Here is a 16,274-nt window from a genome sequence, read left to right as displayed (position 1 = left end):
TACCAAAAAAAAGGGAAAGTTCTATCCGTCCCTCGGCCCCCCCCACCCCCCCCCCCCCCCCCCCCCCCCCCCGACTCTGCCCCTGTGACTCTGGCCCGTCACCACCTCCTGGGGCAGGATGGCCTCTCCTGTGCTGTCCTGCCCGCTGCCCCCCATTGCGGTGTATTCAATAAACGCTTCTCTCTTCTGTTCTGCTTTGGGCGAATCCTCGCCCGAGCCCTCGCCACCGGCCTCCACCCAATCGGGACGCCCCCACACTCACCAAGAACCAAATCTGCCGGCACCCTGATCTTGGACTTCCCAGCCCAGAAGGATGAGCAGCAAATATCTGTTGTTTAAGCCTAACTCCTAAACTATGGAGTTTTGTAAGAGCAGCGCACGTTGACTCAAATAAAGCTCACTCTGCTTAGAATGCATCCAAAAATTAAAAACCTATGTATTGATTATTTACACATGACATTTTGTTTGAGCCTCACAACTCTGTGGAGAACACTCTACCATGTTCCATTGTACAGATGAGGAGACTGAGGCTTCAAGGTCAGGAGCACTCGCCCCCGGGCCTAGAGCTCCTGGGTACCAGAGCCAGCTTGCTTGCCCCCAGCTAGCCTCCAGGGATTCAGGGGAGGGACTCGCCGACTCTGACACTGGTCGGGGGAGCACCTTGCTGGCCTCAAGGGGTGACAGGGTGGTGGGGAGCCTTCCTGGTGGTTAGCGTGTGACGAGCAGAATTCAGCTTCTCACACAGAGGCGAGCCAGTCCCACGGCAGGCAGGGAGTTTGTGCAAGAAGTAGCCGGAAGAAACAGAACACGCCCAGCTTGGTTGGTTACAACAAGGCAAAACCTTTAATAACATGAGTGCTTATTACATTAGCTGCTTCAGGGCTCTGACATCTTTGATTTCTGGTCATGTTTTTCTAACACGTAAAGGTGAATGCCTCCCTCAGGGCCACCTGGGCGGGTGGGGTCCTGAGGATTCATGTGAGTGGGCAATGGGGACAACTGCACGCGCCTGGGGAATCGGGGGTCCCCCTCCCCCCCAAGCCACCACCCGTGACTTTGAGTAAAGTCCTCTTCCAAGGAGGGAAGAATGTGGAGGTCCTTCCAGTAAAGAAGGAAGAGAGGAAAACATCTGGCACAGATACACAGAGAGAGAAATGACATCATGGGGTTGGCTTGAAAAGTTGGGGGGGGGGCCTGGAGGGGGAGGGTTGGGAGTTGGGGGAGGGGGGTAGGACCCGGAGGGCCCGGGGCCAAGTTTGGGAGAGGGCTGAGTCCATTTGGTTTCATTCTTTGTAAAAAGTAATACCATCACGAGGACCATGCCATGCAACCTCCCAGCCACCTCTGTTCGCTGCCCCCGCGGCTGTGCTGGGGCGGAGGCCAGAGGGCAGAGGTCAGTTCAGACGGGCGTAGTGCGCCTGTTGGCCGGATTATTATGCAGCGACTCCTTGAACTCTTTGGGCGTGGAATTGTGGAACTGTAGAAAAGCGTGGTCCCGGTCGGAGTTGAGGAGGGTCCCCATGGTGATCTTTGAGGGGTCCCGGGAGAGGGTGAACATGGAGATGTCAGTGGAAGGGATGGTGTGGAAGCCTTTGCTGATGGGGGACAGGTCTCGGGATCTGGGCTCCGTGGAGCGCGAACTTGAACGCCTCCGGAATCGATACCTGTAGGGCGGAAGGCGTGCAAAGGTGGATTTCTTCAGGAGCTCCGAGTGGGATTTGGCACGTAACTGCTGATGTTTTTCTATATAGATGTGCACAGCGACAACTCCCACGATTTCTGCGATGATGAAAGAGAAGGCCCCGAAATAAAAGGACCAGCCATAGGAGTAGCTTTTTTTGGAGTCACGCTGCCCGGGGTCTCCGGCATTGGCTGATATATAAACTATGATGCCGATGATGTTGCTTAACCCTAAAAGAAGGGAAAAGAGAAACACATCTTTCACACACCTCTGCGGTAACTTTGAGCCTTGAAATATTTACAGAAAGTGTGGAGGTAACAGGGAGACGGGTGAATGGATTTATGGCTGGGAAATCCCACCACGGGGTATGTCTCACGAGGTCCGTCTCTTGGGATGTGAGGAATTCTGCTGCTCGGTCCCCGGTGGCCTGCGTTCAGCTATGGGATGCGCCCTATTTCTGTAGCGAGCGCCGGCGAGCTCCGGAATGCATGCATTCTCCCTTACGAGCCATTCATTCCATCCAAACCTGATCTCTGGCGCTAAGTCATGAGGATGGCAGAATGAAGGAGGTACAGGTACCCGCCTCTGAATTCCTCACCGTGGGTAGGAGAGACTGACATGTAAATGCAATTAGAGCAAAATACAGGGAGGGCTCTATCAGAGACGCATGTAAAATGGTTCGGGAGCAAAGGGAGGCAAGACAGGTGCGCCCCTGGGGTTTGAAAACAAGGTGACATTGAATGGGGTTGAGCCAGGAGCCGAAAGGCTACTGACTACATTATGTGACAGAAGAAATCAAGAGTGACCTGCTAGGGTGTTAGCTTGGATGATGAGGTGACATCCTGAGCTAAAATGAGAGGCAGCAAAGAGAACAGGTTTAGAGAAGAGGAAGGATTGGAATGCACTGAGGTGGACGTGTTTATCGAGAGTCTAAATGCAGCTGTCCGGTGGACATAGATGGGTCTACACCTGTAGTTGGGGGACCCAACGAGTCCAAGGGGAAGGGACAGTAGCTTACTAAGTCTTTTTTATCTGCACCGGAGAAGGTAATGCTTTCAGTTAGCTGTCGGTTGAGCGTCAGGAATTGGGGAGCGCGAAGCCGACGTCCCCAGTAGGCATGGCCTGCAGACTTAGTGTCCCTAAGTGCCATCGGAGTAGCCCTGGAAATAGTCACTTAGAGATGAGCTGATTCTCTAGGGAGTGGTAAGAAGAAACAATATAAAACCTGAGGACCCAGGGGCTGTGATGATCTCTGACCACCTTCCTCACATTATTGTTCCAAAGGTTGAGTCTCTCTTTTTGTCTCTTCCGGGGCGTGATACCAACATTGACTCGGGGGAGTTGGTATATCGGCTGGCATCTCCTTGCCTCCAATTTTAGGGCGGGGCTAAATGGAGGCCCTCGTTACAGTTCCTAGCACAGCTGGTGAGTAACCAGATCCAGCGGCCTCCTGTGCTCCCTTTCTGGTCCTTGGCTGCTCCGTACTCTTCTTGTGGATCCCCAAGGTCTCCCCAGTGGTCCATCAACTAAAGGGTTAAAGCTGGGCACGGCAGGGGCCACGAGACTCTGCTCCAGCGCTGTTCTGACCTGCTGGTGCACGTGCCTTGAGGGGAGTTAATATTGGATTCTGATCTCTGGCCATTCATTCTCCATCTAGGACTTGCTTCAGGAAGGCGGGCTGGGGGGTCTGCTTCTGCCCCGTCTCCTCTTGCAGGCATGATCCTACGCAGGCATCCAGCAGGTAGGCAGCGAGTTCTAATCACTGAGCTATTTCTAAACATGGGCGTTGACACAGACAGCCCCGTGTCAGGCTGCAGGAAACCACAGGATGAAAAACTCCTTCTCTTTCTGGAGTGTCAATTCGGCTTGAAGATTAGTGGGGAAGACACATTCTTTTATATTAAAATGAACATGGATATAATAAGGAGGAGAGAGCAGAATTCACATGAATTTTTAAGTGTAAATGGGAGCCAGACTTCAAAGACATTTCAGCTCACTCAAGGCGCTTCTAGTGATGCCCCCCGAGTCCCCAGGGCCATGTTTTCTTTCTCCTCTGCTAGCAGGGAAATTCTGGTGGCAAAGTTTGGGAGGCCCCTCAAGGAGGCCTTTTTTGGGGGAGGGGGAGGGGGAGAAGTTCAAAGAAAGACTTGGATGTCAGACCAGGTTAAAGGAGGCAGGAAGCCAAGTGACTTGCCATTAACTTATAGGGCTCTTACCATGTGCCAGGCACTGTACAAAGTCTTAACATGCATCATCTCAGTTATTACAACCGACCTGCTCCTCCCTTGGGGAGTCTGGGTGGCACAGTTGGTTAAGCATCTGACTCTTGGTCTCAGCTTGGGTCATGATCTCACAGTTTGTGAGTTTGAGCCCCACATCAGGCTCTGAGCTGATGGCACAGAGCCTGCTTGGGATTCTGTCTCTCCTTCTCTGTGCCCCTCCCCGATTTGTGCGCACGCGTACACTCTCTCTCTCTCTCTCTCAAAATAAATAAATAAACTTAAAAAATTAAAAAAAAACTAATCCTCTCTTAAAGTTTATTTCTTTATTTTTTGGTAATCTCTACATCCAACGTGGGGTTAGAGCTCACAACCCTGAGATCAAGAGTTGCACACTCTTCCAGCTAAGCCAGCCAGGTGCCTCTAACCCTCTTTTACAGAAGAGGAAACTGAGGCACAGAGAAGCCGTGTAACTTTCGACGCTGACAGTGCTAGGAAATAGTAGAGGTGGGATTTGAACCCAGGACTGTGTTTTGGCCACAGTGCACTTAGATTTCAGTAACAAATTTTAGGAAGAACAAGATGTAGGTGGGCAATCACTTTCTCCCAACCACTAGACTGTCAACATCTTGAGGGCAGACCTAGGCTGGCTTTGTTCATGGCTTTGGCCCCATCTCCTAGCCCAGAGCCTGGCCATAGCCAAGAGTGTTTCCTGAATGACTAAGCACATTGAGGTGCCCGAGAATTAACAGGTGCAATGTATATACCAGCAGCTCCTATGTAGTAAGTGGTTACTGTGTACTAGGTGCTATCCTAGGCATCTTACAAATACAAACTCATTTGAGCCTCTTAACAGCCTCAAGAAGTAGGGCCATCATTACCCCCACTTTTCAGATAAGGAAACTAAGTCACAGAGAGGTGAAGGGACTTGCCCAAGGTTACACAGCTGGGAAGTAGTAGAGCCGAGATTTGCACCCTGCAGCCTGGCTTCAGAGGCCATGCTCCTCAGTATTATGCACAGTGCCTGTCCCGTAGTAGGTGCTCAATAAAAGGTTGTTGACTGCTTGGCTGAAACCTCAGATCCTAAGAAGAGCTGAGCAAAAAAGAGCCTTAGAGAGTGCCGAATCCTCTGACACTTTCATTTTATAGGTGGGAAAATGGAGGCATTTCAGCATTCCTTTGGGAGATGGGGGTGTCTAGGAATAGGCCCCAAGCTTCTGGCTTCTCCTCAGGGCTTTCACCGCTGCCCCTCATGTTTCCCAGTCCCCATGTGTCCGATCCACCTGCCATCTTTCACAATACCCTTTGTGAGAAAGAAGTTGCTGGTGACACACTCTTCCCTGACAATCCCCTTGGGGGACAAAATAATGATCCTTCTCCCACATGGGAAACCCGAATGTCAGCACAATGCATTATGCACTGGGTCAGTCAGAGCCCAGCGGGTCTGGACAGGCCGCGGATGACTAGAAAGTGCCTCAAAGCCACACAAATTCCCGAGTTTGCCAGTTGCTACCGTCAGTCCACACAGAGCGTGGTCAGGGGCCGTGACCACCTTTGGGCTGACCACATCCCCATGGCAAGATGGCGGCTTTCTCTCTGGTCTGTTGCTGGATTTGGTGTGGTTCAACTTCCCCGTTTTCCTGTTTCCCAGGGCAAACAGTGGGGGAAGAATGGGGGCAAGGTCTAGGAGGGGGGCAGGGCGCTGGGTTTTAGACTTTGGAGCCATGTCGTTGCTGCTTTTCCAATACTAGAAAGTAATATTGGGGGGCACCTGGCTGGCTCAGTCAGAAGAGCATGTGACTCTCGATCTCGGGGCTGTGAGTTCGAGCCCCGCGTTACGTGTAGTGATGACTAAAAAAAAAAAAATAAACTTAAAAAAGAAAATAAAATAATATTGTGCTTTTTATGGTCAGCCTCTTTCCAACAACACTGAGACGTGGATACTATTATTATTTCCCATTTTACAGTCGAAGAAACCAGGGTATGGGGAGTCGGGGAGGTTCCCGAGGCTCACCCAGGTAGAGCCAGAATTAACATCTAGAAGGAAAGCCCCCCCTTTACACACGATTTCTTCTTCTACTGTTCCCACCCTGCTAAATGGTCTGCCATCACTGGGCCAAGTTGGAAGGCCACCACCAGAGTTGAGTCCCCTTCCCCCACCCACCTTGTTCTATGCTTCTCTAAAGCATTCGTCCTGAGGGCACTGGATGAGGGGTGGGGTGGGAAGAGAAGGAAGGGGGGATGGACACGCAGGGGTAAGGGAGGAAATGAGGCGGGTGGAGGAGGGATGGAAATGGGGGGAGGAGAGAGAAGGCAGAGCATAGGGCCCCTTCCCCAACTGACTCATCCTTCTCGCCACCTTCTGGACAGGCCAGGTATTGGTTATGAGCTCTTCCCAGAGGGCATCCGGAGCTGCTGGCTTTCTACCTGGTTCCCGGAGACGCTTTGAACAATATGAGGATTTGAGCCCTTGGAAAGCCGTGACACGTCTCAAAGGGCCAGAGACATACGCAGACGTGCCCAAGTGAACAGAAAGGCGGACCCCGTCAAAGCACACTGAACCGGTCCTTCGGGTCACACATTACACGCACCACACCTGCCCCCCACCCTACGCACAAGCATGACCCTTGAACAACACGGGAGTTAGGGGTGCTGACCCCCCGCACAGTCAAAAATCCGTGTTTTACTTTTGGTTTTCCCAAAACTTAACTACTAATTGCCTACTGTTGACGGGAAGCCTTACTGAGAACACGGTCAACAAACTCGTATTTTGTTTGTTCTATGTATTCTATACTGTATTCTTACAATGAAGTAAGCTAGGGAAAAGAAAATGCCATTAAAAAAATCATAGGGAAGACAAAAATACATTTCCACTGCTATATATATGCATTTACTGAAAATCCGTTCCTCAGTGGACCCGCACAGTTCAAACCCATGTCGTTCAAGGGTCACCGTACATATGCTGTCTCACTAGTCAGCCCCTCTCCCCCTCTGAGCTGATCCTGCCACCCTAGTCTCCTGCCTTCCTATGATGCCACCCTCGCGTATCAGCATCTTTGGTTCTAAGTAAAGTCTGTGGCTCTTCATTCTTTTTTTTTTTTTAATTTTGTTTCAGAGAGAGAGAGAGAGACAGGGAGAGCAGAGGAGAGGGGCAGAGGGAGGGAGAGAGAGAATCCCAAGCAGGTTCCACGCCCAGAGCAGAGCCTGGCAGAGCGGGCCTCCATCCCACGACCCTGGGATCATGACCTGAGCAGAAGTCAAACTCGGAGGCTCAACTGACTGAGCCACCCGGGAGCCCCTGGCTTTTCATTGTTCACACGACCGGAGTATTTTCTCGCTCTTGCCCTGGATGGAACCCTGAAGAGCACTGCTCTGTCCTCGTGGGCCTGGCTGGGGGTTGGTGCCTGTGAGGACCTCGGGGCCGGGGCCGGAAGCTCACCTGCAGAGACGAAAAAGATGCCCGCACTGAGGATGACATTGTGTCTGCTTCGGTGGAATTCGCTGGCCGCCACGCAGAGCCCGCCAAAGAAGAGGAGCGTGACACTGAGGATGGGGAAGACACTGGAGGCCCTCACAGCTCCTGCGGAGAGAAGGGGAGAGGGTTCCACCTGCGTCCCCGCCAGCCCCAGGATCCACCCATCCCAGGCACAGGCGTCCCAGGGGAAAACAGCGCCTGCGCAGGAGGACAGAGCCTGCATCTAACACGGGCGTGAGACCAGTACGGCCGCTCAGGGCTCTGTGCTCGGTGCTAAAGCTCTCCAGTCGCCGTCCTGAAATTCTTAATCAGTCTGTCTTTGAATTGCGTTTTAGAAGTGAAGTCTGATGGGCCCACGGACATTGCACTAGGGGACTCGGAGCCTTGACTTGTGTCATCGTCTCTGTCTCCCCACACCCCCTTCTCCTTGGGATGGGGCCTTAGCTGTCCATTCTCCTGCCCCAACCAGTGATCACTGGCACCCTTCGTTCCTGGTGGGGGCTGGGCATGGATGGAGGAAGGATCAGGGTTCGGTGCGAGCCCCAGGCACCTGCAAAGCTATGCATTCACCCCTCAGAGTGTCTCCATGCCCCTCGGGGTAGTGTGACATAGGTAGGCAAATAAAAGACACTGTGACAGATCAAGAGAGAGAGAGAACAAAAAAGAAGAAAAAGCTTTTTTGCCTGTGTTTTGAAGGAGGAGCTGGGATCTTCCTTCACCCTGGACCCTGCCAATTCTGTAGCCAGCCCTGCCTGCACCCAGAGTCTCTCCCGTCGGCTCACACGCTGTTGGCCAAAATGCAGAGCCTTTCCCCACTGCACACCTATCTTTGCCTATTCCTTGGTCTGGCAATATTCTCTTGATACCCACTTAGTCACTGAATGAACAAAGGAGTTTACTTATCCATGCAACAATGTTACTGTGTACCTACTGGATGCCAGGCGCTGTGCTGGGCCCTCAGGTACCACCAGGGGACATGTGCGGCCACCCCCAGGGCACAGGAGCTGCCCTTCAAAGTAGGGGCTGGCTGAGAGGCTGGAGCAGCTCCTGGAGGCCCCTGTGTTAACTCTTTAGTTGCTGGATCATGGAAAGGCCCTAAGGGAGGCCCCTTAGGCCTGGGGGAGGGGTCCTATGGTAGGGGTTCCAATATTTACCCAGCCAGTATAAGGGTATTTCCTGGTCTGTCCAGACCAGAATATACCAGTTGAATAAATTCCATGTTCACGGTGTACAAAAGAGTTAGGGTCCCAGGTCTCATGGGGCTTACAAGCCAGTTGAGTTGACAGTCAGACATGGCTATGTCATTTGCAGGCCCCAGTGCAAAATGAAAATGCAAGGTCTCTTGTTCCAACATTAAGCATTTCAAGATGGCGGCTGGAGAGAATTGAACACCATGAGGCTCTTGGAAGGGCCGGGGATGGTGAGAAGTTGTAGGATTTAGGGTATATTTCTTTTGATCGATCGATTGATTGATTAATTTAGAGCAGGGGAGGGGCAGACAGAGAAGGAGAGAGAAAGAATCCCAAGGAGGCTCCAAGCTGTCCGCGTGAAGCCCCATGTGGAGCTTGAACTTACAAACCCCGAGATCATGACCTGAGCCAAAACCAAGAGTCAGGTGCTAACCGACCGAGCCACCCAGGTGCCCCAGGATATGATCCTAAGGTGAAGCCACCAGAACTGGCAGTGCGTGGTGGGAGACACAGGAGTTGAAAACCGTGCCCATATCTGGTGCCATGCTGCTGAGCTCAGGGTGGTGCCCAAAATGCCTAGGGCATGTGCAGGTGCAGCAGTGGGGGGGGGGGGGGTCACGGCAGGAAGGGTGTGAGTTCATTTTTGGCCTTGGGAAGTTCAAAGCTGAAGGTTCAAGGCTTTCAAGCCCCCCATTCATGGTGACCCTACCCCTGCTGTTTCTCTTTGCTACTGCACAGAAGTGCTTATGTGCCAACTGCCAAACTCTTTCTACAACTTGATGTCATGTCACAAAAGTTTTCTGAAAGTCTGGTAGCTGATTTAGCCAAGTGGGTTGCCTGGGAAGGGCACTGGAGTAGAAGTGGGGTGAGGGTGTGAGGGCACACAAGGGTGAGGTTCTCTTAATGAGAAGAAAAGGAAAGAGTGTTTGCTTTTGCCTAAAGACAGCCACCCAAATACCCAGCACTGGAGTCTGGGCAGACCCGGGGCCCCATAACAGCGTCCCTCCCAACACTCTGCTTCCATGGTGAGATTTTGGGAGAGGCTGGATTCCCTGCTTCCTTTAGCCCCCAGTCGAGGGGTACCCTGGGGAGGGGGGCTCTGGCGTCCCGGGTGGGCACATGAGCCTGGCTGCAGGCACAGTTCATTTATAACTTCTCAATATTGACGCGTATGACTTATGGGCTTCCATTTGGACCCTCAGCCTGGGACCCCACAAATATCAGGGGTTGATCTGCCTCCAATGGCTTCGAGGGAAACTTGCGAACAAACCTTTAAAGCATTCGTTCGCATTGTGTATTGGCAGGAATTGCACAAATATTCAATGTGATGAGTTTAATTGATTGAAGGAGACTTTAAATTAAAAAAAAAAATTTCAAAGCATGATTAAATTATGATCATGCACAAAGGAAACAATCTGAACGTTTGACGCTATTGAATAGTGTTGCTTATAAAAGTGCAACTTTGCAAGGTGGCTGCAGTAAGGACGTGGCAACCAGCTGGTGGCCAGACTCACTCTTTACCCACAAACGAGATACAGGGCTGCAGGTGTCTGCCTCAGGACGTCGCCTCTGTGACTTACTCTACGTTCATATTAGCCCTATGGACACGAGGGGGCTTCAAACAAAAACGTTTTACTGTCTTCCTCCCCTACTTACTTCTTTCCTCTACTGTTCTTCCTCCCCAAACTATCTAGGGGTAAGTTGAGGTTGGAGACCCCTGCAGGAGCGTGCCCCTGGCTCCGTGTGGTGGGGTCGGGGATTCCAAAATTCCCAGCGGGACATTCGTGTACTCAGAAAGGCCTCTCCTTAACCTCAGCCTGATTCTCTGGCCAGTGAAGTGTGGGTGGACCGTGGGATGGGGGCAAGGACCCTCACCTTCTTAGGGGGAGCAAAATACTCTGTTGGAAAAGCAATCCACCTCTGGGAAGAACTTAAATCAGTTTTGCAAGTTGTGAAATAGAAGTTATAGCTGTGTTTCACCTCCAGCAGGGCAAACATCACCATGTTGCATTAAAGCAGGAAAGAAAAACAAAGAAAAACCATGGGTACTCAGTAAAATCCCTCTGGAGATGACACTAAGGTAATTCTTCTGAGGAGGTCCATGTACAAAGCAACGTCTCTACATGTGGCCTGTCGTCCCCATACCAAATTTTTCTGCTGCTGGTACAAATTCCCGTAGGCATTTGGATGAATCCTACTAGATGCATAAGGACCGCAAACAGAGAAATGGTATGTTTACATTTTAAAAATCATCTTAAAAACAACTATTTCTTAATCGACCCTACTACCCCTTACATTGTAATGTGGTTCAAGGCTCATATAGAGACTTACAGTCCGTCTGCAGACTAACAGGTGTGAGTAGGGCTAAAAGTGGTTGTAATTGAAACACCATTCTTCTTGAGTTACGAGTTACAAACATACTCTGAATAGGACAATTTATTGAAGTTTTTATTATTTTATTTTATTTTATTTTTAAAGTTTATTTTTGCGCGCGCGCGAGAGAGAAAGCAGGGGAGAGAAAGAGAGAGACAGAGAGGGAGACAGAAAATCTGAAGCAGGCTCTGTGTGGATAGTGGAGAGCCCTACTCAGGGGTCGAACTCACGAACCTCGAGATCAGGCCCTGATCCCAAGTTGGACACTTAAGCGACTGACCCGTCTAGGTGTCCCTCTTGAAGTTTTTATTTGTAATAGCCATAAAAAAAAACACCCCTTACTTTTAACATTCCCTAACAGTAAATTTAGTCAATGCCTTTGAAATTCCCTTTTGCGTGAACTTGACACACATTTTGTTGAAGAAGTTACATTTAGATTATGTGAAGCCCCAAGTTCTCTCTGTGCCTAGATCAATGTCAGGCCCCTATTTGCAGCTGGACTTTGCTATGCTTGTCTTGTGCAACAGAAAAGAGAGAGCCCACATTGCTTCATCATTCCAAGTTGAGCCCTGGGCTGAGGGTAACGTGTGTGAGCTCCGTTAAATTTCTTGAGCCTGTCACGTAGATGACATTATCATCTCCATATCCGACTAGATAAAGACGGCTGAGAGATGGAAAGGTTAAGCAATTTGACCCAGGTTTAATCCAGCCAGTAGGGAGTCAGACAAGGGTAAAAGCCCAGGCCAACCAGAACCCAGAAACCTCACACCAAGCCATCATCTCTTCTGCCCCTCACGTGCTGCCTTTGTGACAGTCCCGCGTCAGATCCAGGTTACTGATCTCGGGACAACCCCAGCCCAGATGCTGGCCCTGCCCCAATAGGATGGAAACTGCAGAGAGGGGAACTTGGATTTACATCTATTCTCCCAGGGCTTGCCCCTTAGGACCGTGCCCATTAACACCTCAACTCAACTCTCTCAGGAAGGCGAAAACTTGTGTTCTAGTTGGAGAAAATTCCTTAGATTTTCTCCTAAGCAGACTAAAAAGAACCTTTCAGTTTTGACTCACCTACTTTTCCCCTTTCTATTTCTGGTTTATTGACATTAAAGAGACTTAGATATCAGAATCGCTTGAATGTCTCTGTCTAGTAGCAAAGGTCCCAGAAGCTCCTTTGGAGTATCCGTTTCCAGGGGTGAGCATTGAGGAGCCTCAGGGGCAGCCGGGTGACTGCAGGGCCACCCTCCCCTCCCTGGCCCCCCACCCTGGGGGAGACCCCAGAAGTGGAAACTTACGCAGGAGGTACTCTGCTGTGTCTTGTTCATAGTCTGCGTCTTCAGGGAAGTGATCGATTTTCTTGCACACTCCTCGGAAAGCCCCTGTGGAAACAAATGTGGGCCTGAGCTGGGGGAGGAGCCAGAGCCCCTGGGGTGAGCCTGGGTCCTCACCCCTACGGTGAAGATCCTTCCATGGTTGTTGCTGGCTGTGCATATTGTTGGCCCGTCAGCATCTGTCTGGGACACAAAAGAGAGACAAGTAGAGGAGGAAAAAAAAAAAGAAGCAGAAGACTTAAATTTTTTGCCTCCTACATTTTTTGCATGATGTTAAGATCTATTGGGAAGGGCAAATAGCTATGAAACATAATCATTCATTATGAGGACTGCTTTATCTATCCCCCCCCCCCCCCACACAATTGGTGAGGAAAAAAAGAAGGAAATGGAGTTTGTATTAATTTTCCGTTTTATCGATGAGGAAACGGGCCTAAGAATTTTGCTTGAGCTCACATGGTAAATAGGGGAGCCAGCATCCCAATCATGATCTGCTGACTCCCAGGTGTCTATCCTGGGCGTAGCTTCAGGAATAGCACACTGCCCCTGATCCTGCTCATATCTGACACGGGACTATCCCCTCACTCCTTCTCCTACCCTGGGTCATAGTCTGCTGTGCTTGGCCGTGTGGCCCGCGCCTTCAGGAGACACAGAATGTACAGGTTTCTTGCAGAAACTGTCAGCATTTGCTTCCTTTTTTCTCTTCAAGATCAGTTTATAAAAAATGTTTATTTGAGACAGAAAGAGAGTGGGGGAGGAGCAAAAGAGAGAGAGAGAGAGAGAGACAGAGAGACAGAGAGACAGAGAGACAGAGAATCCCAAGCAGGCTCTGTGCTGTCAGTGCAGAGCCCGACCTCACGAACCCCTGAGATCATGACCTGAGCAGAAATCAAGAGTTGAACGCTTAACGGTGCCACCCAGGTGCCCCTAATATCAGTTTGACTTAAATCATTTTGGGGATTTGATAGTCATTGTGGGTGTTTGTTAACTAGGCAATTAACCAATCTCTGGGGCAGCTAATGGCTGTGCCACTTCTTATAAATGACAGCAATTTCTGAACTCCTCACCTTAACCCAGCAGGACATTATGCAACATTGTTCTCATCCCAGCCTGAGAAGGTGGCGTGGAGGGGAGGGGCAGTGTGATGTCACGGAGAGTAGACAAGGTTTTGGATCACACATATCTGGCCTTATACTGCAGCACAGTTACTATAAGGATTAAATAAAGTATGTGAAGTGGAGATAATTTTTGCAAAACTCCAGGCATGCCATCGTAACAGCTAGTGCTTATGCAAGGCTTCCAGTGGACCAAGCACAGAGCTGAAACCTGACATCCCTTCTCTCAGTGACTCTTGTCCACCTCCCTGGGAGGTAGGGGCTATTAATCCTGACATTTGATGATGAGGCAACCCAGATCACAGAGGAGACTGAGGTGTCACAGCTGGAGAGGAGAAGAGTCGATATTGGAATCTAAGCTTCAAAGCCTGTGGTTTTCACCATTAGACTATGCAAGGTAGCCATTATTATTATGTCGATTATTATCTCGTAATAATGAGCGTCATGCACTTAACCCCTGTTACAAGTAGGCTCCGAGCCAGAGGCATTTCCCAACAAATGTGATGCGATATGCAGAACATCTCCTTGGTTCTGATTCTCTGCTCACCAGGCAAAGGGTGGACACAGAACCAAGGAGAGGGTCCTGGAGAGAAGACTTGCAGATTAAAGGAAATTCTTGGAAGAAACACAAAGTCATAGCTTCTTCCCTGATATTGAAAGAAAAAGCCTTCATTTTTTTTTCTTGTTCAGACTGTGTAAAAATTTTTGAATATTTATTTGAGAGAGAGAGAGAGAGAGAGTGAATGGGGGAGAAGAGCAGAGAGAGGGAGAGAGAGAGGATCTTAAGCAGGCTCCGCGGTCAGCGCAGAGCCCAACGTGGGGCTCGATCTCAGGACCACGAGATCATGACCTGAGCCGAAATCAAGAGTTGCATGGTTAACCGAATGAGCCACCCAGGCGCTCCTTTTTTTTTTTGGTTTAGATGTTAGAGTTCCATTCGCATATTCCTGTTAGTTTGTAAACCCCATTCCCTTCCAGCTCGTTGAATAATAAGTCATAGGAAGTCACACACGCTGAGCCCATGTCATGTACTGGGTGCTAACCTCACTCCTTTACATGTTTTATCCTTGTTAGCTCTCAAAACTGCCTTACGAAGTACCTGGCATTTTGACCCCCTTTTACAGGTGAGAAAACAAAGGCTTAGGAAAGTGAATGATTTCGTCAAGGCACACGGCCATAAATGGCATTCTCATAAGCGGCATGCTTGAATGAAGTCTGCCTGACTCCAAATTTAAAAATTTTTTAATGTTTATTTATTTTTGAGAGAGAGAGACAGAGAGAGAATGAGTGGGGAGGAGCAGAGAGAGGGAGACACAGAATATGAAGCAGGTTCCAGGCTCTGAGCTGTCGGCACAGAGCCTGATGCGGGGCTCGAACTCACGAATGGTGAGATCGTGACCTGAGCTGAAACCAGGAGTCGGCCGCTCAACCAACGGAGCCCCCCCAGGTGCCCCTCCAAAGCCAGGGTCTTAACCACTGTTGTGAATTGCTCTCTCTTCCACACATTGAGAGTTGCCAGCAACATCCTGGGCCAGGTGGCTTTATGATAATTTCGTGGTCTATCCATAGCCACCAATTGTGGAAATGAATCGGACCAGTGAGTGATTTTTTCCATCAACCATGTTTTTTTGCCCCATAATCTACGCTGGGGACCACCGAGCAAGGCAAAGGTGGTGGTTGTAGGACCGCCTACTGTTAGCTGTTTGACAGGCACCCCAAAGGCTTTGATAGGAAGAAAAGTTGGGGATGAGAACGAAATGTGAACGTTACTGAGACAGACCAGTCGGATCCACGTGGGAATAAAGAGCTCCGCGCATGTCTGCACCTGCCTGCGAACCGGGCCTTACCCGAGGTGGTTCACACCTGGAAACTAGAGCTTAGAGCCAGCAAACACCGGAAGCTCCCGGAGAAACAGTCCCCGGTATTTAGGGTCTCAAGCCACCCACCACCTGTTCTTGCACAGCCCATGAGCTAAGAATGGTTTTTGCATATTCAGATGGCTGGAAAAAAAAAAAACCCGAAGAATATTGTTTCATGACACGCAAAAAACTACATGAAATTCAAATTTCAGTGTCTGCAAATAAGATTGTATTGAAGCACAACCGTGCCTGTTTGTTTATGGCTTCCACGCTATGATGGCAGAGCCGCGGAGCTGTGGCAGAAACAGCAAAGCCAAAAAATATTTACTATCTGGCTGGGGAAGGTTTTGCTGATCTGTGGTCTGAAGATCCCTGTCCTGTGAGATAACACAAAAAGAGGAGTCTGGGCCTTCCGGGGACTCTCGGAGGACATAATCCGAGCTGGTTCTTCTGAAGGGGATAACATCTAGGGCAAATCTGGGTCACGGAATGTTCTGTTTGGTGTTTTTGCCTGGTTTGTTTTATTTTTTACCTGCGGTAGTTTAATGCCTATTTTGATGTATTTTTTTTTAAATTCAATATGTTGCTGCAATTTAAAATTCAGGATATGTCACATGAAAGCCTCATTTACAGCTTCTGTTAAAAAAAATGGGGATCTCTGTCCCACATCTCCATGTGAAAACACTCCCCTGCACCTGGGGAGTCGGCCACCCCCTGGAGACCGGTGGGAACTTTCCAGCTGGCCAGATTCCTCATCTGGCTCTCTGGCACTTGAGCTACCTGTGGCGAATTACCTCCCCCAGCCTCAGTTTCTTCCTCTGTAGAATGACGATAGCAACAATAATGTCGTGGCGGTTGTCATGAGAATGAAAGGAGCCTCTAACAGCAGACAGAGCGTCGGCTGGTATTCTCAGCACATACTCTTTTAATCGGGCAATGACGTAAACCACTTAGCACAGCTCTTGGCACATAGTAAGAGCTCAATAAATTATAGCTATTACTACCATTGGTTTTGGTAGGTATTTTAGGACCAGAAG

At 49.9% G+C, this 16,274-nt stretch overlaps 1 protein-coding gene across 3 annotated transcripts in view; it reads right to left on the bottom strand.

Annotated features, from left to right (window-relative positions):
* Window positions 1–820: 820 nt before the first annotated feature.
* CACNG3 (calcium voltage-gated channel auxiliary subunit gamma 3) overlaps window positions 821–16,274 on the bottom strand; it is an 87,045-nt gene continuing 71,591 nt past the window's right edge. For 2 of the 3 annotated variants that reach the window (XM_053894416.1, XM_019430423.2), the window contains exons 2-4: window positions 12,231–12,314; window positions 7,340–7,480; window positions 821–1,911 (exon numbers count right to left, since the gene is read on the bottom strand). In XM_053894416.1, the coding sequence (XP_053750391.1) occupies window positions 1,400–1,911; window positions 7,340–7,480; window positions 12,231–12,314 (737 nt within the window). In that variant the 3' untranslated portion in view covers window positions 821–1,399. Of the gene's footprint in view, window positions 1,912–7,339; window positions 7,481–12,230; window positions 12,315–12,383; window positions 12,450–16,274 lie in introns of all 3 variants that reach the window. The other variant, XM_019430424.2, reaches the window with a different exon arrangement.

Source organism: Panthera pardus, unplaced genomic scaffold, assembly GCF_024362965.1.
Source record: "Panthera pardus isolate Hobbes unplaced genomic scaffold, ASM2436296v1 HiC_scaffold_5, whole genome shotgun sequence".
In the NCBI taxonomy this organism is placed as follows: Eukaryota; Metazoa; Chordata; class Mammalia; order Carnivora; family Felidae; genus Panthera; species Panthera pardus.
The sequence above is the reverse complement of the archived record's forward strand: the minus strand, read 5'-3'. Positions and strand labels throughout refer to the sequence as shown.